Source organism: Artibeus jamaicensis, unplaced genomic scaffold (assembly GCF_021234435.1).
Source record: "Artibeus jamaicensis isolate MK-2021 breed Jamaican fruit bat unplaced genomic scaffold, CSHL_Jam_final contig_1526, whole genome shotgun sequence".
NCBI classification, from domain to species: Eukaryota; Metazoa; Chordata; class Mammalia; order Chiroptera; family Phyllostomidae; genus Artibeus; species Artibeus jamaicensis.
The window spans coordinates 1,231,893-1,258,434 of record NW_026521297.1 but is presented as its reverse complement, the minus strand read 5'-3'; the positions used below and the strand labels follow the sequence as shown (position 1 = coordinate 1,258,434).

The 26,542-nt window shown below is 43.1% G+C and overlaps 3 protein-coding genes across 3 annotated transcripts; all 3 read right to left on the bottom strand.

The window, feature by feature from the left end:
• Window positions 1–231: 231 nt before the first annotated feature.
• Window positions 232–2,187, bottom strand: LOC128627911 (zinc finger protein 883-like). The gene is made up of 3 exons (XM_053668277.1): window positions 1,140–2,187; window positions 604–992; window positions 232–522 (listed from the first exon to the last, which is right to left on the bottom strand). Exons 1-3 carry the CDS (start codon window positions 2,185–2,187, stop codon window positions 232–234), a joined length of 1,728 nt encoding a protein of 575 aa, XP_053524252.1.
• A 7,720-nt stretch (window positions 2,188–9,907) lies between these two features.
• Window positions 9,908–11,418, bottom strand: LOC119056621 (zinc finger protein 772-like). The gene is made up of 2 exons (XM_053668856.1): window positions 11,128–11,418; window positions 9,908–10,294 (listed from the first exon to the last, which is right to left on the bottom strand). The coding sequence occupies exons 1-2, from the start codon at window positions 11,323–11,325 to the stop codon at window positions 10,070–10,072; spliced, it is 423 nt and encodes a 140-aa protein (XP_053524831.1). The 5' UTR covers window positions 11,326–11,418; the 3' UTR covers window positions 9,908–10,069.
• A 2,432-nt stretch (window positions 11,419–13,850) lies between these two features.
• LOC119056622 (zinc finger protein 256-like) lies at window positions 13,851–26,283 on the bottom strand. The gene is made up of 3 exons (XM_037155099.2): window positions 26,009–26,283; window positions 24,641–24,767; window positions 13,851–18,442 (listed from the first exon to the last, which is right to left on the bottom strand). Exons 1-3 carry the CDS (start codon window positions 26,204–26,206, stop codon window positions 16,536–16,538), a joined length of 2,232 nt encoding a protein of 743 aa, XP_037010994.2. The 5' UTR covers window positions 26,207–26,283; the 3' UTR covers window positions 13,851–16,535.
• Between the last annotated feature and the right edge of the window lie 259 nt (window positions 26,284–26,542).

Sequence of the window (26,542 nt, the reverse complement as noted above, 5' to 3'; positions counted from 1 at the left end):
TTTTCATGTTGAACCTCCTAACTGCTGATGCTCCTGACATTGGATTCAAACAAGGCTTCACAGAATTTATTTTTACCATGAAAGTAAAATCCTGTACATGTTCTAATATCTAAGATCTTCAGCACATTCACTGTACTAATGAGGCCTTTCTCCTGTGTAAAATCTCTCATGATGGCACAGGCTAATTTTACTGAAATAAGATTTCCCACATTCACTGCACTCATAAGGCTTTTATTCTGTGTGACTATTCTGATGATATTGTAAGCCAGCACGACTTCGGTAAGTTTTCCCACATTTACTGCACACATAAGGCCTTTCTCCTGTGTGAAAACTCTGATGACAACGAAGGCCAGTTTTACTGTGGTAAGATTTGCCACATTCATTACACACATAAGGCTTTTCTCCTGTGTGAATATTCTGATGACAACGAAGTTCATTCTTTCGGAAGAAAGATTTCCCACATTCACTACATTCATAAGGTTTTACTCCAGTGTGAAGTCTCTGATGACAACGCAGTGCACTCTTTTGAAAAAAGGATTTCCCACATTCACTACACTCATAAGGCCTTTCTCCAGTATGAATTCTCTGATGACAAAGAAGTGCATTCTTTCGGCAGAAGGATTTCCCACAGTCGCTGCACTTATAAGGCTTTTCTCCAGTGTGAAGACTCTTATGAGAGCTAAGGCCAGTTTTACTCTGATAAGATTTCCCACACTCACTGCATTCATAAGGTGTTTCCCCAGTGTGAACTCTCTGATGAGAAAGAAGGTGATCACTTCTGGTAAAAGACTTCCCACATTCCCTGCATGCATAAGGCCTTTCCCCTGTGTGAACTCTCTGATGATAATGAAAGTGAGTACCTTTGATGAAAGATTTCCCACATTCACTACATTCATAAGACCTTTCACCAGTGTGAAGTCTCTGATGACAATGAAGTGCATTCTTTCGGAAGAAGGATTTTCCACATTCACTACACTCATAAGGCCTTTCTCCTGTGTGAAAACTCAGATGAGAGCTAAGACCAGGTTTACTGCGATAAGATTTCCCACATTCACTGCATTGATAAGGCCTTTCTCCAGTGTGAACTCTCTGATGACAGCGAAGTGAATTCCGTCGGAAAAAAGATTTCCCACATTCACTGCACTGATAAGGCCTTTCTCCCGTGTGTAGTCTCCGATGAGAAAGAAGGATATCACTTCTGGTAAAAGATTTCCCACATACACTGCACACATAAGGCCTTTCTCCTGTGTGAACTCTCAGATGACAATGGAAGCGAGTGTTATCGGTGAAAGATTTCCCACATTCACTACATTCATAAGCCCTTTCTCCAGTGTGTGTTTTCTTATGTAAATAAAGGTTACTTCTTGTTTTGAAAGATTTCCCACATATGACGCACTGATAGGGCCTTTCTCCAGTGTGAACTGTCCGATGACTACGAAGTTGAGCCAATTTTTTAAAACATTTCCCACATTCACTGCACTGATGTGGCTTTTCTCCACTGGGAACTCTCTGACAATAAAAAGACCTAGAAATTCCTGGGAAATAGTTTGTACTGTCATGGCACACAAAACACTGTCTTCCAGCATGGACACCCTTCTTTTGAATATATGCATGGTTGCAGCCAAGGGCTTTTGTACACTCACTCAGGGTGAAATAATTTTCTCTGCCTTGAGTAGTGTCTCTAGATGGCCAGATTCCATTTGGCCAGTCCCTGGTGCAAGCAGCCTCTTGTTGGAGATGTTTTGACTCAGTAAGGATGTCCTGTCCAACCTCCCCACAGGTAAAAAGCTTCTGGGACACACTGACATTGCAGCCCTCTGCAAGGAGGAGCCTGTCCACACCTCTTCTCAAAGGCTTCTCTCTCACGTGGTGCTCTTGGTGCTGGTGACACTTTGTACTGAAGTAAAATCGTTTTGCACATGCCCCACACTGCAGTGATTTCTGGCTGGGTTGTGTTTCCTGCTCTTCAGTCAAGTGGAAAATGTATCTCAGCACTGGTCCACAACTCTCACAGGGGTGGCTCTTCTGGGAAGACAAAGCCACCTTGGGATTCTCTGCCTGTACCACTCTTACAGAAACGTTTTGTTCAATCAGTTCGTCCACGTCCTCTGCTCCACAGCAGCAACCTGAACAAAAGGAAACACTGGTCAAGTATATGTTGACCTTGTGAGGAATGAATGTCCTCATCATAAATGGCCAGCTCTCACATGTAGGGATGATTCTATAAAGTCATTTTCAAGAGATGTGAGTTACACACTGAAGAAATGGCTGTTATACATTATTTGACCAAAAAGCATGGCAGTGTTGGTGACCTCACTGAGGAAGAGACATGAGTGTAGGATGAAAGAAAGAGTAGATAGTCAGGGTCTACTACTATTCTTCACATACGGCTTCCTGTATGATCTTTCCCACTGGTGAGGTGAGGCTATGTAGAACAATTTGAATGAGCTCAACCTCATCTAGATCAGTTGTACTAGAGCCTGTGATGTTCAAGGTCAATGTAATGATATGTGTGAACTCCAAGAGTGTGTAAGCATAGACCAAAGTTAGAGTGAAGTAAAAAAATAAAACAAAATAAAACCTATAACAGAAATAGTTGTGCCTTGGTTGGTGTGGCTCAATGGAATGAGCACCAGAGTGCAAACCAAAAGGTCGCTGATTCTATTCCTAGTCAGGCCACATGCCTGGGTTGTGGGCCAGACTCCCAGTTGGGGGCACACAAGAGGCTACTGATCAATGTACCTCTCACACATCACATGTTTCTCTCACTCTCTTTCTCCCTCTTTCTAAAAATAAATACAATCTTGCCCCGGCTGGTGTAGCTCAGTGGACTGAGCACGGGCCTGCAAACCACACAATTGTGGTTCAATTCCCAGTCGGGGCACATGCCTGGGTTGCAGACCAATTCCCAGCAGAGGACTCACCAGAGGCAACCATACATTGATGCTTCTCTCCCTCTCTCCTTCCCTTCCCCTCTAAAGATAAATAAATAAAATAAAATAAAATTCATTTAAAAAAATAAAAATAAATACAATCTTAAAACAAAAGGAAATGGTTGAGGATCAAAGGTGATTGATTAGATAGGTGATTTGAGGATCAAAGGTGATTGATTAGATAGGTGATTTTCCTGTGGTCTGCAAATCTGAGTAGAAATGATAACTCAGAACTGAATATTTGACACTTTATCAACGATAAACGAACATAAGTAGAATGAGATGTAAAACCGGCAATAATAACGCAATACTAATGAATAAAATGGGCTTCTCATTATGACTTTAACGAAGCCCACGCGCCAAACCCTCTCCAACAGTTTTTCACCAAACCGTTACAGCCTCTGCGTACACTCTGGCATGGATACAGTTGTGTTTCTCCTGGAAGGCACAAATGAAACGTCCCCTTAAATTCTAGTGGAGCCATTACATGGAATACAGATGACATAAATTCAAAGAGAAAAACTGAAGAGATAGATGGCTAACATTGTGGTAGAACAACGAAGCTCAACAGACCACAGAGAAAAGATCTGTATGAGTGACCTCAGCAAGATGGGTGAAGAAAAAATATGAGAATTCTCCCTTCTCAAGTAGACAGCTATCCAGAAAAAAATCAATCCTGGAGGAGGGGAAAATAAATCTAATTAAGATAAATAGAAAATCAGACTTGACCAGATAGCTCAGCTGGTTAGAGCAGTAGTCCCCAACCCCAGGCATAAACTCATACCACTCTACAGCCTGTTAGGAACTGGGCTGCAAGTAAAGCTCCCCTGAGCTCAGCCTCCCGTCTCCTCCCTGTACCTTTGAAGTGAGTGAGCAAAGAGCTCTCTGAGCTACACTTCCCATTTCGCCTCCCCTTAACGACCCACACTCCCATGCCACCCACCCCATTTTCCAATAAACAGGTTCCTGGTTCAAAAAAGGTTGGAGATTCTGGGCTAGTGCATCCACCTGCTAAGCCAAGATTTTGAGTTTGATCCTTGGCCAAGGCACATACAAGAAGCAACTGGTGATGCACAAATAATTGGAACAACAATGTGATGTTTTTCCCTCTTTCCTCCTTTCCCTTGTCACTCTAGAATCAATTAATAAACAAACACACACACAAAAGACAAGTGGCAAAGCATGGGCAAAAAAACATGGAAGAGCACAGAAAAGACGACAGAGAGGATGGGTTACCAAACAAGGTAATATAGCAAGGGTCAAAAACAAGGGTCCGAGTTACATCTATCAACTACTGAAACAAGGGTCCGAGTTACATCTATCAACTACTGTGACTGTACTCAGGTTGTACTTGGTGTACTGTACCATGAAAAACAGTGGAAATTTTTGTTTTCAAGAACCAGAGGACTATCGGCCAAGATGGAGGCATAGGTGGAAACACTGTGCCTCCTCTTACAACCAAGTTTAAAGACAACAAAGTTTTAGTAACAAAAACGCAATCAAAACACAGAAAATTGAACTGTATGGAAGTCTGACAACAATGAATCATTCATCCAGACCAGTAAGAGGGGCAGAGTCAGTAGCTGGCAGAGTGGGGTCAGGCAGGAAAAAGTTGCCGGACCCACCCAGGAGCACAGGCAGCAATTGGAAGATCCCAGATGTGGGATGGCAACAGGCAGACCCAGTGAGGGCGCAAGGCAGCTGGCTGACCGTGGTCACACATTCGCATGCAGATAAACCAGGCAAAGGAGCAAGCAGTGAGACAGATCATGCAGGCTAGAGCCCCAGAGACGGGAATTAAAGCCTAAAAACACCAACTGGAAAAACTTTTGGGGTCGAGGTGCAGGGAGAAGCTCCCAGGCTCACAGAGAGTTTGTTGGAGAGAACCCGCAGGGTCCAGGAGGGTGCACAAGTCCACACACCCAGGATCTGGCACCAGGGGGGCCCTGTTTGCTTGTGGTTTGCTTGCGGAAAGCAGCAGAGGAGACCAAAATCCAAGAGAAAGCATGGAACAAGTGCCATTGCCCCTCTCTGACCCCGCCCCCACATACAGCATTAAAATCCAGCCACTGGGTTGCCCCGCCCTGGTGAACACCTAAGGCTCCGCCCCTCATATGTAACACGCACAAATAGACCAAAACATTATGGCTCAAGAAAAACAGCTCAAAGCCCCAGAGCCAAGACTTCTAAGTAACCAAGAGATAGCCAACCTATCAGATGCACAGTTCAAAACACTGGTGATCAGGATGCTCACAGAACTGGTTGATTTTAGTCACAAATTAGAGGAACAAATGAAGGCTAAACGAAGTGAAATGTACAGGAAACCAAGAGTGATGGAAAGGAAACTGGGACTCAATCAAGGGAGTGTACCAGAAGGAAGAAAAAAAATGACCAAACAGAAAAGAAGGAAGAAACAAGAATTAAAAAAAATGAGGAGAGGCTTAGGAACCTCCAGGACATCTTTAAATGTTCCAACATCCAAATTATAGAAGTACCAGAAGGGGAAGAGGAACAGCCACGAGTGGAAAGCTTATTTGAACAAATAATAAAGGAGAACTTCCCCAATTTGGTAAAGGTAATAGACTTCCAGAAAGTCTAGGAAGCTCTAAGAGTCCCAAAGAAGTTGGACCCAAGGAGAAACACACCAAGGCACACCACAATTACATTAGCCAAGATAAAAATGAAGGAGAGAATTCTAGAAGCAGCAAGAGATAAGGGGACAGTCACTTACAAAGGAGTTCCCATTAGACTGTCAGCTAATTTCTGAAAAGAGAGCTTACAGGCAAGAAGGGGCTGGAAAGAAGTATTCCAAGTCATGAAATCCAAAGACCTACATCCAAGATTGCTCTATCCAGCAAAGCTTTCATTTAGAATGGAAGGACAGATAAAGTGCTTCTCAGATAAGGTCAAGTTCAAGGAGTTCATCATCACCAAGCCCTTATTATATGAAATGTTAAAGGGACTTAGCTAAAAAAAAGATAGAAAAGATGAACAGTGAAAGGACAGCAAACTCACAGTTATTAACAACCACACCTAAATAAAAAGCAAACTAAGAAGACAGCTAGATCAGGAGCAGAACCATAGAAATGGAGGTCACATGGAGGGTTAGCAACAGGGGAGTTGGAGGAGGAGAATGGGGGAGAAGGTACAGAGAATAAGTAGCATAGATGGTAGGTAGAAAATAGACAGGGGGCAGGTCAAGAATAGTATGGGAAATATAGAATCCAAAGAACTTGTTACACATGGACATAAACCGAAGGGGGGGAATGGTGGGGGAGGGGGTGTGCAGGGTGGAGAGGAATGAAGGGGGGGAAATGGGACAACTGTAATGACATAATCAATGAAATATATTTTTAAAAAAAGAACCAGAGAAGCCCCTGAAACATCTGTGTACTCACCCTATGGTTTACAAATCAGAGGACCCTACAGAGTTTCTCAGCACTAAACCCAAACCACATCCCTTTGTCCACAACCTGGTCCAGGAAGAACAAAAATTCAGTGTCACCAAAGACTTCCAAACCCTTGACTGTCATTGAAAAGAAATGTTGCCGAAGCAATGGATGACCTGTACATTTTTTTGTTATTCTGCCCTCAGCTCATGTACCATCAAGCAATCTAGGTTGGTGGAACTTGTCTCAAGATTGAGACACAACACTGACTCAGCCGACCTTGAAATTCACATGTACATGAATCTATCTCTCCAGCCAGAATTAGTCCATAAAATTGAAAAGAGTCACTGCTTCATTAAATACATAGACATTAATATATTAAAAGAAATACTAAAAACAAGGAAACTACCAACAGAACCAAATAATTTCCCAATAATCAATAACACATGGATTTCAATGTATAGCCTGATAAGGAATCCAAAATATTTGCTCCAAAAATATCCATGAGCCATCAGAAAATACAAAAGAAATCAACTTAAAGAAGAAACCAACATGAGAATAGAAAAACATCAGGCACACAGAAAAATTTAAATAATAAAAGCACTGATGGGTGTGTGTCAGTGGACTGAGCACCAGCCTACGGATGGAAATGTTGTCAGTTCAATCCCCAGTCAGGGTACATGCCTGGATTGAGGGCTAGGTCCCCAAGTGAGGGCCATGTGAGGAGCAAGGGCACAATGATGTTTCTTTCCCTTTCGTTCCCTCTTATTTCCCCCTTCTCTAACAAATAAATAAAATCTTTAATTGAAACAAAGAAAAAAGAAATAAAAATCGTAACCAGGTGGCTCGATCAGTTGGAGCATTGTCTCAAACATCCAAAAGGTTGTGGGTTTGATTCCAGGTCATAGTATACAAATAGGTTGCTGGTTGGGTCCAAGATTGGAGCATATATAGGAAGCAACCAAGTGATTTTCCTCTCACATCTATGATTATCCTTTTCACCCCATTCTCCCTCTCTTTCTAAAATCAATATAAATATCCTCAGGTCAGGATCAGAAAGTAAAGAAAGAAATGAGGAAGGGGAATTCTAACTTCTGGCCAAGATGGAGTTATAGGTAGACACACTGTGCCTTCCTGCACAACCAAAGGAAGGACAATGATTAAAAACCAAAAAACAACCAGAACTGACAGAAAATTGAACTGTATGGAAGCCCTACAACCAAGGAGTTAAAGAAGACACACTCATCCAGACCAGTAAGGAGGGCGAAGACAACTCCCAGGAAAAATGAAGAAAGGCTCGGAACCTCCAGGACATCTCTAAACATTACAACATCTGAATTACAAGAGTACCAGGACAAGAAGAAGAAGAGCAACAAGTGGAAAAGTTATTTGAACAAATAATAAAGGAGAACTTCCCCAATCTGGCAAAGGCAATTGACTTCCAGGAAGTCCAGGAAGCTCAAAGTCCTAAAGAAGTTAGACCCAAGGAGGAACACACCAAGCCACATCATCATTACATTACCCGATATTAAAAATAAGGAGAGAATCTTAAAAGCAGCAGGAGAAAAGGAGACAATTACCTACAAAGGAGTTCCCATAAGACTGTCAGCTGATTTCTCAAAAGTGACCTTACAGGCAAGAAGGGACTAGAAAGAAGTATTCCCAGTAATGAAAGGCAAGGACCTATATCCAAGATGACTCTATCCAGCAAAGCTTTCATTTAGAATGGATAGACAGATAAAATGCTTCTCTGATAAGGTCAAGTTAAAGAAGTTAATCATCACCAAGCCCTTATAATAATATGAAGTGTAATATTGACTTATCTAAAAAAAGATAAAAAATATAAATAGTAAAATGACAAGGAACTCATAGTTATTAACCACACCCAAAACAAAAACAAAAACAAACTAAGCAAACAACTAGAACACGAACAGAACCCCGGCAATAGAGATCACATGGAGGGTTATCAACATGCGAGTGGGAAGGGGAGAGAGAAGGAAAAGGTACAGAGAATAAGTAGCATAAATGGTAGATACAAAATAGACAAGGGGAACTTAAGAATAGTATAGGAAATGTAGAAGCCAAAGAACGTATATGGACATGTATGGACATGTCCATGTATGACTCATGGACATGAGCTATGGGGGGAAATGTGGTTGGGAGGGGGAGTACAGGGCAGAGGGGAATAAAGGGGGGATAATGGGACAACTGTAACAGCATATCAATAAAATTTTTTTTTTGAAAAATTAGCTGGAACTTCATGAAAAATTCAATGTTAGTCCTAAAACTTAAAACTCCTTCAGATAACCTAAAGAAGTTTTAGAGATTTAGTTTTTTTTAAAATCTGTATTATTTTTAAAAGTGTTTTACTTACTTTTCTTCTCAAAAGAAGGGAAGAGAGAAAGAGAGGGAGAGAAACACCAAGTGAGAAAGAAAAATTGATCTGCTGCCTCCCACACCCAAGCAACTGGGAACCCGGAGTGCAGTTCAGGCCCCGACCTTGACTCCAACAGGTGACCTTCCAGTTTGAAGGACTTAGGCCCTGCAGTCAGGGCTGAGGATTTGTTTTTGAAATAATATTCTGAATGTAACAATACCACCAAGCAAAAAGCAAAGATAAACAGTCTGGACTAAGACAAATGAAAAAGCTTCTTCACAGGTCAGCACTTAACATAATGAAATGAAAAGGCAGCCCTGACCATTGTAGCTCAGAGGGTTGGACATTGTCCCTCAAAGCTAAAAGTGGCCTGTTAGATTCTTTGTCAGGGCACACAAGTAGACTGTGGGTTCAGTTCCCAGTTGGGGCAGGAGAGAGAGGGAAGGAGCAATGTTTCTCTCTCATATCGCGGTTTTATTCCTCCCTTCTCCTCTATCTAAAAATAAAAGTCAATATAATATCATTATAATAAAATTTTAATAATAGTAATAATAATAATAATAAAAGAAAAAAGGCAATCTCAGGATGGCAGAAAAACTTGCAAACCATATAAAAATAAGGCTGGGAGATATTGTGGGTTCAGGTCAGAAAAAGTCACATAAATTTATGAAGGCTATTAACAAAGTAACACTTTAATTTTAAAAAATAGAAAATGAAAACCCTCTACATAACTTAATTAAAAATAATTTATCCCCGCCCTGGCTAGTGTAGCTCTGTGGATTGAGCATGGGCCTGTGAAGCAAACGGTTGCCAGTTCGGTTCCCACTCGGGGCGCATGCCTGGGTTGCAGGCCGGGTCCCCAGTAGGGGTAACCACACATTCATGTTTCTCTCCCACACTTTCTCCTCCCCTTTCCCTCTCTCTAAAAATAAATAAAATATTTTTTAAAAATAATTAAAATATTTAAAAAAAATAATTTATCCCTAAAAGCAGTATCTGCAAACAGAAATTAAACAAATGAGAAAAATGAATTAAAACAAATGAGACAATTAAACAAATGAGAAAAAAGCTGTGTACCAGTTGGGGGAAAGAAATTAATGTATAAATATACAAGGGACTCAAAATACTCATTAGCCAAAATTATAGAGACAATTCGCCAAAATATTTATATACAAATAACCAAAAGGAATACAAAAAAATTTTTTTGTCACAAATCAAGCTGGTATTTATTAGTCTCCACGAAACATGACAAACCACAAATCTTTCCCTGAGGGTTTAGAACAACAGGGACTGGTATTGCAGGGGGAGAAGAGTGGTGCAAAGCAGCCCTACCAAAAAAAGGAACTGCTCAGAAAAAAATCAAGCAGTGGTTATAGTCCACGAATGAGGAGAGAGTACTCCCTAGAAAATAGGGGGCATAGGGAAATGCAAAGCCTGGCCCACACCACTGGCAGAGTGAAGGCATTACCCAGTGAAGATATAAGTTCAAAGTTCTCCAGCATCACATCCAGGTACAGGCGTCTCTGAGCTTCACTGAGGAGACTCCATTCTTCCCTGGAGAAGTACAGGGCAATGTCCGCAAAGGTCAGGCCAACCTGTCACAACGGAGACAAATGAATGAAGAGCTGTCTATCTGAGAATACCCCCCCCCCCCCCCCCCCGGATATTACTTCTCACAAATCTTCCCCTCGCTGTATTTCGTCCAGGGCTGCCCAGTTCAGTGTGGACATCAGGTCCTGAGGTCAGCGCTAGTCCCATTAATTACTGTTACCACTTTCAACTACAGCAGTCTGGCGACCGACACATACAGGCTCCCATCCTTCCTGCCACAGTCTCCCAGATCACGCCTACAAAGCACAGGCAAACATGAGCTTAAGATTCAGCCCCATATCCTCCCACCAGGGCCCACGATCTACAGCACACACTTCCTCTAGGTGTGCACACCATTGTGCAAGGTCTGCCTCCTGCACATCTTCACACCCCAGGTCCACGCCCTCAGTTCTGCCACCTTCCTGCTGCACACACCACAGGCATTTCTCCGCACTCATCCACGAACTAGGCTTACGGCAGCCAAAGAGTCCTTGAAATGTTCCAGCAGGATCCTGCACAACCCCAGTTTTCTGTTGGATCTCACAGCCCAATAAAGTCCCAAATTATTGGCTCTGAAGTCCACCCTGCCTCCTCTTTGCTCTCTGCTTCAATAATCCTCACCGAGATCGGCGGGGGAGTCTCAGATACAAATAAGCCCTGTCCACTCTGCACTGTACTTGCTGTGTCCTCAGAAACCACAACCCTCCTTCTCTCCGATGAGCCTTCGTCTCCGACCCACCCGCCAAGCTTGGGCTGCAAGGCGTCCACACACGGGATGCAGGGTTCGCCGTGGTGAGGCGCTAGAGGTGGGTGGGGGTGTGAGGGGACGCGCACTTACCCCAGCCGGGCGTCTCAAGGAGGCCGCCAGCGAACTCTGAGCTGGAGGCTGGGCGGTAGCTGCGGGAGAGGCGGCCGCCTCTGTCATGGCGACCGCTGTCTCGGCCCTGGCGCGGGCCCCCCGGGCAGCGTCGTCCACCTTTTTTCTCTCGGATGATCTTTGTGGACCGCGATTCTGGCGCCTTCCCCGCCCAGGCATCTCCGACAGCACCCAGTGAAGTGGACCTCCCGAGTAAGTAACTGAGCCAATTCTGCCTGAAGCAAATTGCCCACGTGAGGAGGACGCCGGAAGTCCCGCCCCAGCAACTGTCCCAACGGAAATGACTTTTACGACCCCCTCCCCCAGCCATTGGGTTGGCGCGTTGGTATTTCCCCCGCAACGTTTCCTGAGACTCCAAGGCGGCGACTAGGGGTTGTCCCACAACACTACAGTAGAAATGACCAAGACCCATGGCAAAAGGCGCCAGGAAATGCTAGGTCCCATGAAAAACTCTTCTTGCACGTGGCTAAAGAAAGTCGTCATCTTTTCCTGGTGAAGGGGCTTGAGTCCATGTTAATTACAACAAATTATCTGTTTGCTCAACACAGGGAGTCATAATACAAAAGGTATGCCTCCATTACACAGTCCTGAAAATACAAAAATGACCTACTTACACCATCATATATGTATGTGACAAGTATAACACAAGACTGCAGCACAAGTCTTTGACAGAAAAAAGAACTAAATACATAACATAAACATTAATGGAATTCTATTGTTCAGCTATTTTGAACATCAATTTATCAGTTAAGATAAAAAATTTAGGTGAGCCCTGACTGGTGTAGCTCCGTGGATTGAACGTGGGCCTGTGAACCAAGGGATTGTTTTTCACTTCCCAGTCAGCGCCCATGCCTGAGTTGTGGGCCAGGTCCCCAGTAGGGAGTGTGTGAAAGCCATCCACACACTACTTCTCTCCCTCTCTTTCTCCCTCCATTCCCCTCTCTCTAAAAATAAATAAAATCTTTAAAAAAAGCAAGATGTCTCAAAATTACAAATATGATTTAACAATGGAGGACTCAGAACTTCTAGAAGTTATGAAATATATTTACCAACCTAAACAATGCTTTTGTTGACACAATACAGCACTCACTTTAGAAGCCTGTCTGCATCACCACCTCCTGAAGTGAGACTCAATTGTTGGCTGAATGAACCTGTTAGCAGATGGTTGAGTTGGACACAAAAATTCCCTAACAAGGTGATGCTGCTTTGGGGATTCCAACCTATCCCTACTTCGGGAGAATCAGCTAACAGCCTCTCCATTCCAGGCTCAGATCCCATTCCCTTGTCTCCCTTTCATCAGTCAGGGAGAGACTTCAGTAAGAGGCAGGGACCTGGTTTCTGTCAAAAATCGTGAGCATTGTCTGGTCAGGGAAAGACAAAAGTCATGTCCTCCTTGGCATTCTCAGCCTCTGCCTTCTGCTCCTCTTGAGGTATAGCCAGTACTGTATTTGTAGTAGGGAGATTCAATGCACCAATGCTCTCACCACCCAAGGACTTCTCTTCCAAAATAACTAATGCAAAGATTGTGAGGTGGAGGGGTAATGTTTGCATGGTGTGTAGGGTAGCTCAAGATATGGCTCCTTCAACTCAGAACAGGTGGCTGCCTGGCTAGCAGCCTTAAGGAGCAAGAACCCAGCCTTCTGAAGGCCCCTGTGTTTATCACCACCCTGTAGCATTCTCACAGGCTACCACCGTGGCTCCCTTCTGGCTACCACTGCTCCCTCCCTAGACCTACAAGTAGAAGCAAGGCTGCATGCAGGGTCCAGTCTGTCTTGCAACAATCTGCCACCATTGGTGAGCTTCCCTGTAATGTGAGTAATAAATGTCATGTCCACAGCATGGGCACCTCTGCTGGTCCTTTGGGTGGTTTTTTTTGGGTTTTTTTTTGTTTTTTTCAGAATATCATAAACACAAGAGCAGTGTAGCTGCCTGGTTTGGAATTCCTGAGTAACATACAGTTTGGCAATAAGAGATACAAAATGTGAAAATATTTGTTGAAGAGAACAAATTTTTCTAAAGTTGGTTATTTCTCGATGACTTAAGAAGAAACAAAGCAAAAGGACTATGTAAGTGGCACATGGTTTATATAATAAGTTAAAGAAGCTTTATGAAGAGATCTGGAAATTTTACACATAACCTTAATAATGAATTTAGGTAAATGAATCTAAATATGAAAAGTAAGCTAACACAGAATTTACATGGCTCTCTTTCAGTATGTGAATTGGGAAGAAGTTCTTGCATCTGCCTAGAAAGGTCAGATTCTGTTTTATTAGAACATTTAGGTGTCATAGTGTGGTAATCAGATACTTGGTCAAATTTCAAGAAAATTATTTCTCTCTACCCTAGGAACTGAAATTTTGCCAGCATGTATTGTTTCATATATTTCATTATAACCTTAACTAAATAGAATATCAAATATTGTTTCATAACAATATATGATCCTTTGGTAGATTAAGTTTCACAAGCATCTTGGAATTGAAATTTTTTATATAAAAGACTCCTTCTTAACCTAGAAATGTCTTGGAGATATTTCAGTGGGTCCCTGAAATATCTCAAGAATTAATTCTTTCTCCTTACGAAAGAGGAATTTTGGACAAATTAGGCCTATTTCCTATGCTTAAAGCACATGAGAAAATTTTCAAATTAAAGAGGCAGTAACTAGGTTCTATGTGTACGTTTTTATTAGTAACAAACATTCTACAGGGTATGTAAATCTCCAAGAGTCTAACAGTGCCCACCCATGTTCAGAAAGTGATTGGGATGTGGTGTTGTGTGCAAAAGAGGGAGATCCCCGAGAATCACATTGGAATCAGACCTATAAGCAGGTCATTTATTTTTTGTCATCTAAAGACAGCTGCTGTTTTGTTCTCACCCGTTTACAAATAAGTCTCAACATTTACAAATCCATGGAAGAGCTCTGACCTATTCCAAATCATTTTCTAAAAATAAAATTTCAGATCATACCAATAAACAAATTTATAAAACTCTAAGCAATAACTGAACTGGCCCTGCATCTGCTGCCCCAAGTCTTGAGAAGGGACTCCACCTGACCCCACTTCCACTCATCTCTTTATTTCTTAATCTCCCGTGGCCTTCCCTCTCGACCTGACCCATCCAGCTGCACCAGTTTCAGCACTAAGAATGGTATAGGAAATGGAGAAGCCAAAGAAATGATATGACCCATGGACATGAACTAAGGGGGAGGGGGAATGCTGGTGAGAGTGGGGTACAGGGTATAGAGAAAGAAAGGGGACAAGAAATGGGACGTTAAGAGAATAATCAATAAAATATACTTAAAACAGAATTATTTCTCAGCAAAAGCAGATGAGCCATTAATATATCATTAAGAAATCTCCAAATACATATGCAATGTATATGATAGCAGAATGGTATTTGCACCATCTAAAATTAAGAAATTAGAAACTATTTATTAGAATGGAACAAAAATCATTGTTTACTTCCAGAGTAGTGAGGGGTAGGAGAGATTAAAATGGCCAGAAGGTAAATTCCCAGAAACAGTAATGGTCAGTACTATGACAATGGTGATGGTTTCAATGTCATGTATAAGTGAAGACTGATCAACCATTATACTTGAAATATGTTTACTAATTGTAACATTTTAAAAGTAGATCAATATATTTAAAATCTGTACAAGCAACTCACTTTGAAAATAGGCTTAGCAACTCTATATTCAATTCATTTCTTCATGTGCTCTGTGTGACACTTTGCCTCAGTAACAGCAAATAAAGCAAAAAGTAAAAACATCACTGAAAGCAACAGCATTGCTGGTTGGGTCAAAATAGCTACATCCCTGAACATAGATTCGCTTTTTCTTCATTCTTTTTTCTACCAGGGCGCTAGTGGCTCCAACATGAATATCTCAGAGGTGACAAAAATTCACAAACTCTTTAAAAATTTGTATTCGTTTTAGAGAGAAACAGAAATGGAGAGGAGAGAGGGAGAAGGAGAAAGGGGCGGGCAGAGAGAGGGAGAGGGGGAGAGAGAAAAAGAAATTTGGATTTGTAGTTCCACTTACGTGTGCATTCATTTGTTATTTCTTGTACCTGTCCTGACCAAGAATTGAAATCAGAACCTTCACATATCAAGATGATGTTCTAATCAACTGGGCAACCTGGCCAGGGCCATAAAACCTTTTGATTGTATTTAATGACAATGACAAAATCAACAGATTCCTGCAGCTCCTGTGATTTGTGTACACACTGATCCTGCGGTCTTTTTCTCAGAAATGTTTCTGGATGCACGCTGAGAAAATACACATTCTGTCTAGTTTCCTCAGACTCCTCCAGGACCTGTCACAGCAGTGTTTCTCTTGTAATCATTTCCCTCACCTCTGTGGTGCTACCACTTGACCATCCGCCATGGAACTGCAGACATTATGGCACATGGCCCTTTCCAAGGACTGGGCCAGAGATTCCCTGCAATACTGCCACCCTTTATATGAAAAAAAAAATCATGCTGTTCCCAGACATATTGAGGTTGTCATACCTACCCCTTCTTTGCAGTGAAGACCATGTCTCCTTAAACTCACAGCATTGAAGATTCTCATAAGAACTACAAATCCCAGTCTTGCCTGGGGGGGAATATGAGCAAGAATGCAACTCTGGCAAAAACCACTGAGTGGATTTCTGCACTAAACTGTCTCCACAGAAGCAGAGAAAGTTGAGACACACATGAAAGTTCTTCACATCTTGATGTGTGTGAGGACCAAAACTCTTTATAAACTACCACACACAATAAGCAGAGCATCCAAGTTTAAAGAAGACTTGGGAAAAAAGTCCTCCGTTATTTTACCAAGCGAAGGGAGATCAGCCTGGAAGTTCCTGCACTGGTGATCTACACACTCAAAAATGATCACTGGTTATGTAAAAAAAGCATGTCCCTCAAAAATGCAGTCCTCCTACAAGCTGACATCTGAATTCAGATGATGTTTTCTGGGCCACATTGAGTCACATCACTGCGCCGAGTAGTGAGAGTACAAGGAAAAGAAACCTAAAAACCTAGGCTACTCCTAATTTTCTCCAACAAATAACAGAACAGTTACCTTTTCTAACCACATCAAGCACGATGACTCATGGAATCTCTTGGAGCCTTATAGGTGGTACACAGGATATACCTTCAGCAGAAATATGCATGGACATGGATTTGGCAAACCACCTGGGTAAATCAAGAAAGTGCAACATGGACACACAGGCTTCACAAATGAAAGGTTTTTATGTTGAACCTCCTAACTGCTGATGCTCCTGAGATTGGATTCAAACAAGGCTTCACAGAATACCCTTTTATTTTTACCATGAAAGTAAAATCGTGTACATGTCTTAAGATCTAAGACTTTCTGCACATTCACTGTACTAATAATGCCTTTCTCCTGTGTGTAATCTCTCATGATGGCGCAGGCTAATTTTATTGCAATAAGATTTCCGACATTCACTGCACTCATAAGGCTTTTCTCCTGTGTGAAATCTCTCATGATAGCGCAGGCCAATTTTACTGCGGTAAGATTTCCCACATTTACTGCACTCATAAGGCTTCTCTCCTGTGTGAAAATTCTGATGATAACGTAGGCCTGAGCTACTGCGGTAAGATTTCCCACATTTACTGCACTCATAAGGCCTTTCTCCTGTGTGAAGAATCTGATGACGACCAAGGCCAGTTTTACTGTAGTAAGATTTCCCACATTCACTGCACACATAAGGCCTTTCTCCTGTGTGAAGACTCTGATGACGACGAAGGCCAGTTTTACTGTAATAAGATTTCCCACATTCATTGCACACATAAGGCTTTTCTCCTGTGTGAATATTCTGATGACAATGAAGTCCACTTTTTCGGAGGAAAGATTTCCCACAGTCAGTGCATTCATACAGCCTTTCTCCAGTGTGAAGTCTCTGATGAAAACGAAGTATACACTTTTGGGAGAAAGATTTCCCACATTCACTGCACCCATAAGGCCTTTCTCCAGTATGAACTCTCTCATGACGATGAAGTGCGTTCTTTTGGAAGAAAGATTTCCCACATTTGCTGCACTCATAGGGCCTTTCGCCACTGTGAAGACTTTTATGAGAGTAAAGGCCAATTTTACTCTGAAAAGACTTCCCACATTCACTACATTCATAAGTCCTGCCTCCAGTATGAAGTCTCTGATGAGAACAAAGTGCACTCTTTTGAAAGAATGATTTCCCACATTCGCTGCACTCATGAGGCCTTTTTCCTGTGTGAAGTCTCTTATGAGAGCAAAGTCCTCTTTTACTCTGATAAGATTTCCCACACTCACTGCATTCATAAGGCCCTTCTCCGTTGTGAACTCTCTGATGACAATGAAGTGAAGTCTTTCGGAAAAAAGATTTCCCACATTCACTGCACTGATAAGGCCTTTTTCCAGTGTGAAGTCTCTGATGAGAAAGGAGATTATCTCGTCTATTAAAAATTTTCCCACACTGATCACACACATGAGACTTATCTCCAGTGTGAATTTTCCCATGTACATACAGGCTATTTCTTCTTTTAAAAGACTTCTCACATATGAGGCACTGATAAGGCCTTTCTGCAGTGTGAACTGTCTGATGACGATGTAGTTGAGACAGTTTTGTAAAAGATTTTCCACATTCACTGCACTGATGTGACTTTTCTCCACTGGGAACTCTCTGACAATAACAAAACCTACAAATTCTGGAGACATTTTTTCCACCATCATGACACACAAAACACTGTCTTCCAATATGGACACCCTTCTTTTGAACATATGCATGGTTGCAGCCAAGGGCTTTTTTATACTCACTCAGGGTGAAATAATTTTCTCTGCCTTGAGTAGTGTCTCTAGATGCCCAGATTCCATTTGGCCTGTCCCTGGTGCGAGTAGCCTCTTGTTGGAGATGTTTTGACTCAGTAAGGATGTCCTGTCCAACCTCCCCACAGGTAAAAAGCTTCTGGGACACACTGACATTGCAGCCCTCTGCAAGGAGGAGCCTGTCCACACCTCTTCTCAAAGGCTTCTCTCTCACATGGTGCTCTTGGTGCTGGTGACACTTTGTACTGAAGTAAAATCGTTTTGCACATGCCCCACACTGCAGTGATTTCTGGCTGGGTTGTGTTTCCTGCTCTTCAGTCAAGTGGAAAATGTATCTCAGCACTGGCCCACAACTCTCACATGGGTGGCTCTTCTGGGAAGACAAAGCCACCTTGGGATTCTCTGCCTGTACCACTCGTACAGAAACGTTTTGTTCAATCAGTTCGTCCACGTCCTCTGCTCCACAGCAGCAACCTGAACAAAAGGAAACACTAGTCAAGTATATGTTGACATTATGGGGAAGGATAAAACACGAAGTAGATAGTCAGGGACTACTACTACTACTACTACTACTACTACTACTACTACGGGGCAGGGCAGGGGAGAGCAGGCAAGCCTGGTGTGGCTCAATGCATTGAGTGTGAGCTTGCAAACTGAAAGGTCACTGGTTCTATTGCTAGTAAGGACACAGGCATGTGTTGTCCATCAGGCCCCCAGTTGGAGGCACACAAGAGGCTACCGATAAATGTACCTCTGACATGTTCCATGTTTCTCTCACTCTTACTGTCCCTCCTTTCCCCTCACTCTAAAAATATACACAATCTTTAAAAAAATGGTTGAGGAGCAAAGTTTACATAGGTGAAGATTACCTGTGGGCTAAAAATCTGAGTAGGAATGATAACTCAGAACTGATTCTTTGACACTTTGTCAACAATAAACAAGCATAATTAGAATGGGGTGAGGAACTGGCAATGGTAACAAAATACGAATCAACAAAATGGGTTCCTAGTTATGACTTTAGCAAAACCCATGTGCCAAACCCTCTCCAACAGCACTTCGCTAAACGAGGACAGCCTCTGTGTCCACTCTGCATGGAGAGAATTGTGTTTTTTCTGGAATGCACAAAGGAAATGTCCCCTTTAATCCCAGTGGAGCCATTACCTGGAATACACATGATATAAATTGAAAGAGAAGAACTGAAGAGGTGGATGGGCAACATTGTGGTAGAACAACAAGCACAAGAGACCACAGAGAAAAGGTCTATGTGAGTGACTTCATCGAGATGGGTGAGTAAGAAATAGGAGAATTCTCCCTTCTTCCACAACAAGTAGATGGCTATCTACAAACATAATCAGTCATGGAGGAGGGGAATATAAATATAATTATAAAAATAGAAAATCAGCCTTGACTAGGTTTTGGTTAGAGCAGTGGTCTCCAATCCCAGCCAAAGACCCATACCACTCCACAGCCTCTTAGGAACTGGGCTGCAAGTGAAGCTCCCCTCAAAGGAAAGGGGTCCTGCTATATTCTCCTGGCCCCTTCCACAGTGGGTGAGCAAGAAGCTCACTTGAGCTGCACCTCCGAGTTCCCATCCCTTTAACCCCCTACACTCCCATGCCACCCATCCCACCTTGTGCTATAAAGGTTCCTGATGCCAAAAAGATGGAGACTGAAGGGCAAGTGCATCGATGTGATAAGCCAAGAATGTGGGTTGGATCCCTGGTCAAGGCACACACAAGAAGCAACCAATGAATGCATAAATAATTGGAAAAACAAAGTGATGATTTTTCCTCTTTCTCCCTTTCCCTTTTCTCTCTAAATTCAATAAACAAGCATTCATACATAAAAACAAACACAAAAGACAAGCAGCAAAGCGATGTGCAAAAAACATAGAAGAGCACAGAAAAGAAGACAGGGAAAATGGGTTAACAAACAAGTTTGAATATAGCAAGGGTCAAAAACAAGGGTCACAGTTACATCTGTCAACTGCTGTGACTGTACTCAGGTTGGCCTTAGTGCACTGTTTTGTGAAAAACACAGGAAATTTTTGTTTTCAAGAACCAAAGAAGCCTCTGAAATATCCATGAATTCCCCATCATTTACAAATCAGAGGACCCTACAGAGTTTCTCGGCATGAAACCCAAAACACATCCCTTTGTCCACAACCTAGTCCATGAAAAACCAAAAATTCAGTGCCACCAAAGACTTCAAAACCCTTGAATGTCATTGAAAAGAAACGCTGACAAAGCAATGGCTGACCTGCACATTTTTTTGTTATTCTACCCTCAGTTCATGTAGCACCACAGACACTAGGTTGGTGGGACTTGTCTAAGACTGAGACACAACACCAACTCAGCCACCCTGCAATCCACATGAAGATGAATCTATCTCTCCAGCCAGAAATTAGTCCATGTAACTGAAAGGAGTTATTGCTTCATCAAATGCACAGACATGAATAGAGGATTAAAAGAAATACTAAAAACAGGGAAACTACCAACAAAACGTAATAATTTCCCAATAATCGATAACAAACACATGGATTTCAATGTACAGTCTGATAAGGAATCCAAAATTTTACTTTCAAAAATATCCATGAGCTGGAGGAGGTCCTGCTCAGAAAAGCTAGAGAAAGAGATGAAGAGCCACACCTACCAATGATTTAAGAGGTGGCTCTGACTTACCTCTTCTGAGAACTCTGAAGATGGGGACCCATGTGGTTTTGAGACTCTACCACTTTCTGCTGCCAGTGGAGCCCTCTATGGAGGCGTAGGTGGAAACACTGTGCCTCCTCACACAACCAAGTTTAAAGACAACAAAGATTTAGTAACAAAAATGCAACCAAAACAGACAGAAAATTGAACTGTACGGAAGTTCGACAATAACAAACCATTCAGCCAGACCAGTAAGAGGGGAGGAGTCAGTGGCTGGTGGAGAGGGGTGGCACAGGAAAAAGTGGCCAGACCGACCCAGGGGTGCAGGTGGCAGTTGGCAGATCCCAGGCGTGGGGAGGCAACAGGCAGACCCAGTGAGGGCGCAAGGCAGCTGGCTGACAACGGTCACACATTCACACGCAGATAAACCAGGCAAAGAAGCGAGCAGTGAGACAGACCGGGCAAACCAGGGCCCCAGAGACAGGAATTAAAGCCTAAAAGCGCCAATTGGAAAAACTTTTGGGGGTCGAGGTGCCAGGAGAGGCTCCCAGGCTCACAGAGAGTTTGTTGGAGAGACCCCCAGGGTCCTGGAGGGTGCACAAGCCCACACACCCGGGAAACAGCACCAGAAGGGCCCAATTTGCTTGCGCAAAGCAGCAGACAGGACTGAAATCAGAGAGCAGAACAAACGCCATTGCCCCTCTCTGACTCCACTCCCACATACAGCATCACAACCCAGCTACCAGGTTGCCCCACCCTGGTGAACATCTAAGTCTCCACCCCTCATACATAACAGGGGCAAACAGACCAAAAATTATGGCTCAAGAAGAACAACTCAAAGCCCCAGAGCCAATACTTCTAAGCGACCAAGAGATAGCCAACCTATCAAATGCACAGTTCAAAACACTGGTGATCAGGACACTCACAGAACTGGTTGATTTTAGTCACAGATTAGATGGACAAATGAAGGCTAAACTAAGTGAAATGAAAGGAAATGCACAGGGAACCGATAGTGATGGAAAGGAAACTAGGACTCAATTCAATCAAGTGGACCAGAAGAAAGAAAAAAAAAATGACCAAACAGAAAAGAAGGAAGAAACAAGAATTCAAAAAAATGAGGTGAGGTTTAGGAACCTCCAGGACATCTTTAAATGTTCCAACATCTGAATTATAGGGGTACCAGAAGGAAAAGAGGAACAGCAACAAGTGGAAAACTTATTTGAACAAATAATAAAGAAGAACTTCCCCAATCTGGCAAAGGTAATAGACTTCCAGGAAATCCAGGAAGCTCAGAGAGTCCCAAAGAAGTTGGACCTCAGGAAAAAAACACACCAAGGCACATTATAATTACATTAGCCAAGATTAAAATGAAGGAGAGAATCCTAGAAGCTGCAAGAGATAAGGGGAGAGTCACCTACAAAGGAGTTCCCATCAGACTGTCAGCCAATTTCTCAAAAGTGGCCTTACAGACAAGAAGGAGCTGGAAAGAAGTATTTCAAGTCATGAAATGCAAGGACCTACATGCAAGATTGTTCTATCCAACAAAGCTTTCATTTAGGATGGAAGGACAGATAAAGTGCTTCTCAGATAAGGTCAAGTTCAAGGAGTTCATCATCACCAAGCCCTTATTATATGAAATGTTAAAGGGACTTAGCTAAAAAAAAAAGAAGATAGAAAAGATGAACAGTGAAAGGACAGCAAACTCACAGTTATAACAACCACACCTAAATAAAAAGCAAACTAAGAGGACAGCTAGATCAGGAGCAGAACCATAGAAATGGAGGTCACATGGAGGGGTCACAACAGGGGAGTTGGAGGAGGAGAAGGGGGGAGAAGGTACAAAGAATAAGTAGCATAGACGGTAGGTAGTAAATAGACAGGGGGAGGACAAGAACAGTATGGGAAATATAGAATCTAAAGAATTTGTGACACATGGACATAAACTAAAGGGGGGGATGATGGGGGTGTGCAGGGTGGAGGGGAATGAAGGGGGGGAAATGGGACAACTGTAATGGCATAATCAATAAATTATATTAAAAAATATCCATGAGCCACCAGAGAATGCAAAGGGAACCAACTTAAAAAAGAAACCAGCATGAGAACAATAGGAGAATATCAGATACACAGAAAAATGTAAACAATAAAACAGCACTGATTGGTGTGGCTGAGTGGACTGAGTAAGACAGCCTGTGAGTAGAAAAGATGTCAATTAGATTCCTAGTCAGGGCACATGCCTGGGTTGAGGACCAGCTCCATGGTGAGGGCCACCTGACAGGAAAAAAGCAAATTTTGATGGTATCACACTTTCTGACTTCAATCTACAACAAAACCACAGCAACCAAACTGTATGTCATTAAAATGAATACAGACTACTAGAACACAAGAAAAACACAGAAATAAGCACAGGCACTGACGTTCAACTAATTTTTGACCAAAAAAAAAGACATATGAGAAAGAAAAAATAGTTTGCTTAGGAAATAGTGTTAGAAAACATGGACATTCACATGTAAAACAAAAAAACTGTGGACACCACTGATAAAAATGAGCTCAAACGTCATGAAAAATTCAATGTCAGTAGTGAAATTTAAAACTGCTTCAGACAACCTAGACAAGTTTTAGACATTTGCTTTTTATAAAATCATATAATTATTTTTTAAAAGGTCTTTACTTACTTCTCAAAAGAAGGGAAGAGAGAGAGAAAGAGAGGGAGAGAAACACCAATGTGAGAAAGAAAAATCAATCAGTTGCTGCCCACATACAACCAACTGGGACCTTGGACTGCAACCCAGGCATGTGCCCTAACCTGGAAGCCAACAGGTAACCTTCCAGTTTGCAGGACTCGGTCCCAACAGTTAGGGCTGAAGATTTGTTTTTGAAATAATCTTCTGAATGTGACCACCACCTCCACCGTGCAAAAAAAGCTAATATAAACAGGCTGGACTACCACAAATGAAAAAAACTTCTTCACAGGTCAGCATATAACATAATGAAATGAAAAGGCAGCCCTGACCAGTGTGGATCAGACCAGTGTGTCCCCTTTAAGGTCATTGTCCCTCAAAGCTAAAGGTAGCCCGTCGTTCTCCCTGGCAGGGCACAGCAGTGGCGTGAGGGTTCAGTCCCTGATGGGAGCAGGAGAGAGAGTGGAAGGAGCAATGTTTCTCCCTCACATCACTGTTTTTCTCCCTCTGTCTCCTCTATCTAAAAATAGAAGTCAATATATCATAAAAATAATAATAACAAAAACAAAAAAAGGTTAACCCCAGGATGGGATAACAGACTTGGACATCAAATACAAATATGCTTGGAGGTACTGTGGCCTCAAGTCAGAAAAGTCACATAAATTTATGAAGACTATTCACAAAATAACACTTTAATCCAAAAAAAAGAAAAAAGAAAACTCTCTACATGACTTAAATAAAAATAATTTATCCATAACCACTGGTACCCAGCATTTCATCTACTGAAAAATTGGCAACACTGCACTTGCTGAATGTAGCGCTGCCATATTGAAATTCTAAAACAAGAAACAAAAACCAGCAGTATCCACAAAGCAAAATTAAACAAATGAGAAAAGCTGTGTACCCGTCAGGGAAAAGAAATTAATATATAAAATACACAAGGGATTCAACAGACTCATTAGCCAAAATTGTAGAGTTTTCCAAAATATGTATATACAGATGACCAACAGGAATAAAAAGAATACTTTTTGTCACAAATCTTATTTATTGGTGACAAAATTTATTTGTAATAAATACCTCTAGGTGGTATTTATTCGTCTTCACACAACAATACAAACCACAAATCCTTCCCTGTGAGTTCACTACAATGGGTACTGGTATTGCAGGGGGAGAAAAGAGTGATTGCAAATAAACCAGCCCTACGAAGGAAAGCAACTACTCAGAAAACTGTAAGAGGAAGCAGTGCATACAGTCCACTTATGATGACAGAGTGCCATCTAGAGGACAGGTGCATAAGGAAATGCAAAGCCTGGTCTACACCACTGGCAGAGTGAAGGCATTACCCAGTGAAGATATAAGTTCAAAGTTCTCCAGCATCACATCCAGGTACAGACTTCTCTGAGCTTCATCAAGGAGACGCCATTCTTTCCTTGAGAAGTACAGGGCAATGTCTGCAAAGGTCACACCAACCTGTAGCAATGGAGACGAATGAATGAAGAGCTGTCTACCTGAGATTCACGCCCACCCCACCCCACCCGGCCCAATATTACTTCTTACAAATCTTTCCCTCCCTATATTTCCTCCAGGGCTCCCCCAGTTCAGTGTAGACCTCAAGCCCTAGTGCCAATGCTGGCTGCTCTCTCTTCAGAGTCCCAGTAATTAATGTTAACATGGTCAGCAACAGCAATGTATTGAACCCCATACAGAGGTCATGGAAGCCCTGGACCATGACTACAGGCTCCCGTCCTTCCTGCCACAGTCTCCCAGATCATGCGCCCAAGGCACAGCCACACACGAGCTTAGGATTCACCCCCATGTCCTCCCACCAGGGCCCAGGATCTCCAGCTCACACTCCCTCTAGTTGTGCACACGACTGTGGAATGTCTGCCTCCTTCACATCTTCACACCCCAAGTCCACTCCCTCAGTTCTGCCACCTTCCTGCTGCACAAAGCACGGGCATCTCTCTGGACTTGTAAGGGAAAAAGCCAAATGCCATTTTCTTAAAGCTGCGGCAATAACCTCTACTTTTGGTTCTGTAAGCGTGCTTGGCGCGCGGAAACTGCAGATATCAACCTGCTCCAGCAGCCTTGGGCAGGAAACCCTGAAAATGGGCTGGAAACGCTGCAAAAAGGGCTGCTGAACGAGGTGAAAACTGTTAGCCCACATGTCGCTCACCCCATCTGTCCTGCTGTGTAAAAAGGAAACGAAATAGAAGTTTGTTGCCCAGACTTTGGGAGGCTACTCCTGTGGGTCCGCATGCATACTAAAGCTCCCTTCGTTACTCTCTGCTTCGCTATGTCATTCAGGCGCCTGGTTTTCTGCAACAGACTCGCCCATGAACTAGGCTTACGGCAGCCAGAGTCCTTGAAATGTTCCAGCAGGATCCTGCACAACCCCAGTTTTCTGTTGGATCTCACAGCCCAATAAAGTCCCAAATTATTGGCTCTGAAGTCCACCCTGCCTCCTCTTTGCTCTTTGCTTCAATAATCCTCACCGAGATCGGCGCGGGAGTCTCAGATACGAATAAGCCCTGTCCACTCTGCACTGTACTTGCTGTGTCCTCAGAAACCACAACACTCCTCTCTCCCATGAGCCTTCGTCTCCGAGCCACCAGCCAAGCTTGGGCTGCAGGGCGTCTGCACACGGGATGCAGGGTTCGCCGTGGTGAGGCGCTTGAGGTGGGTGGGGGTGTGAGGGGACGCGCACTTACCTCAGCCGGGCGTCTCAGGGAGGCCGCCAGCGCACTCTGAGCTCTAGGCCGGGACTTAGTGGCGGGAGAGGAGGCCGTCCCCGCCATGGCGACCGTTGTCTCGGGCCTGGCGCGGGCCCCCCGGGCAGCGTCGTCCACCTTCTTCCTCTCGGATGATCTTTGAGGACCGCGACTCTGGAGCCTTCTCCGCCTGGGCATGTCTGCCACCACCTAGCGAACTGGACCTTCTGAGCACGTAATTGAGGGGATTCTGGCTGAAGCAATTTGCCCGCCACGGGGAGGACGCCGGAAGTCCCGTCCCCGCAAGTGTGCCCCAACGGAAATGTGCCCCCCGCCCGCCTCCCGCCCCATTGGGTAGGCGTGGTGGTATTCCCCACACCTTTTCCTGAGACTCCAAGGCCGGGAGTAGGGAGGGCTGGACCCACATCACTACAATAGAAATGACCAGGACCCATGGCTAAAGGCATTGGGAAATACGAGGTCCCAACAAAGAACGCTTCTCCAATATGGCTAAAGAAAGTCATCATCTTTTCC

Bases quoted from the DNA above. Each gene is read 5' to 3' on its own strand.
- LOC119056621 (XM_053668856.1), bottom strand. From the start codon at position 11,325: ATGCCTGGGCGGGGAAGGCGCCAGAATCGCGGTCCACAAAGATCATCC. The intron at 10,295-11,127 runs GTAAGTGCGCGT...CCGTTGTGACAG, and splicing joins CCTTGAGACGCCCGGCTGGG to GTTGGCCTGACCTTTGCGGA.
- LOC128627911 (XM_053668277.1), bottom strand. From the start codon at position 2,187: ATGAGGACATTCATTCCTCACAAGGTCAACATATACTTGACCAGTGTT. The intron at 993-1,139 runs GTGAATGTGGGA...GTTTTCACACAG, and splicing joins AGAAAGGCCTTATCAGTGCA to GAGAAAGGCCTTATGAGTGT. The intron at 523-603 runs GCACTTCTTTGT...TTTTTTCAAAAG, and splicing joins AATCCTTCTGCCGAAAGAAT to AGTGCACTGCGTTGTCATCA.
- LOC119056622 (XM_037155099.2), bottom strand. From the start codon at position 26,206: ATGCCCAGGCGGAGAAGGCTCCAGAGTCGCGGTCCTCAAAGATCATCC. The intron at 24,768-26,008 runs GTAAGTGCGCGT...CCATTGCTACAG, and splicing joins CCCTGAGACGCCCGGCTGAG to GTTGGTGTGACCTTTGCAGA. The intron at 18,443-24,640 runs GTAATGCCTTCA...CCTTTTGTTCAG, and splicing joins TGAACTTATATCTTCACTGG to GTTGCTGCTGTGGAGCAGAG.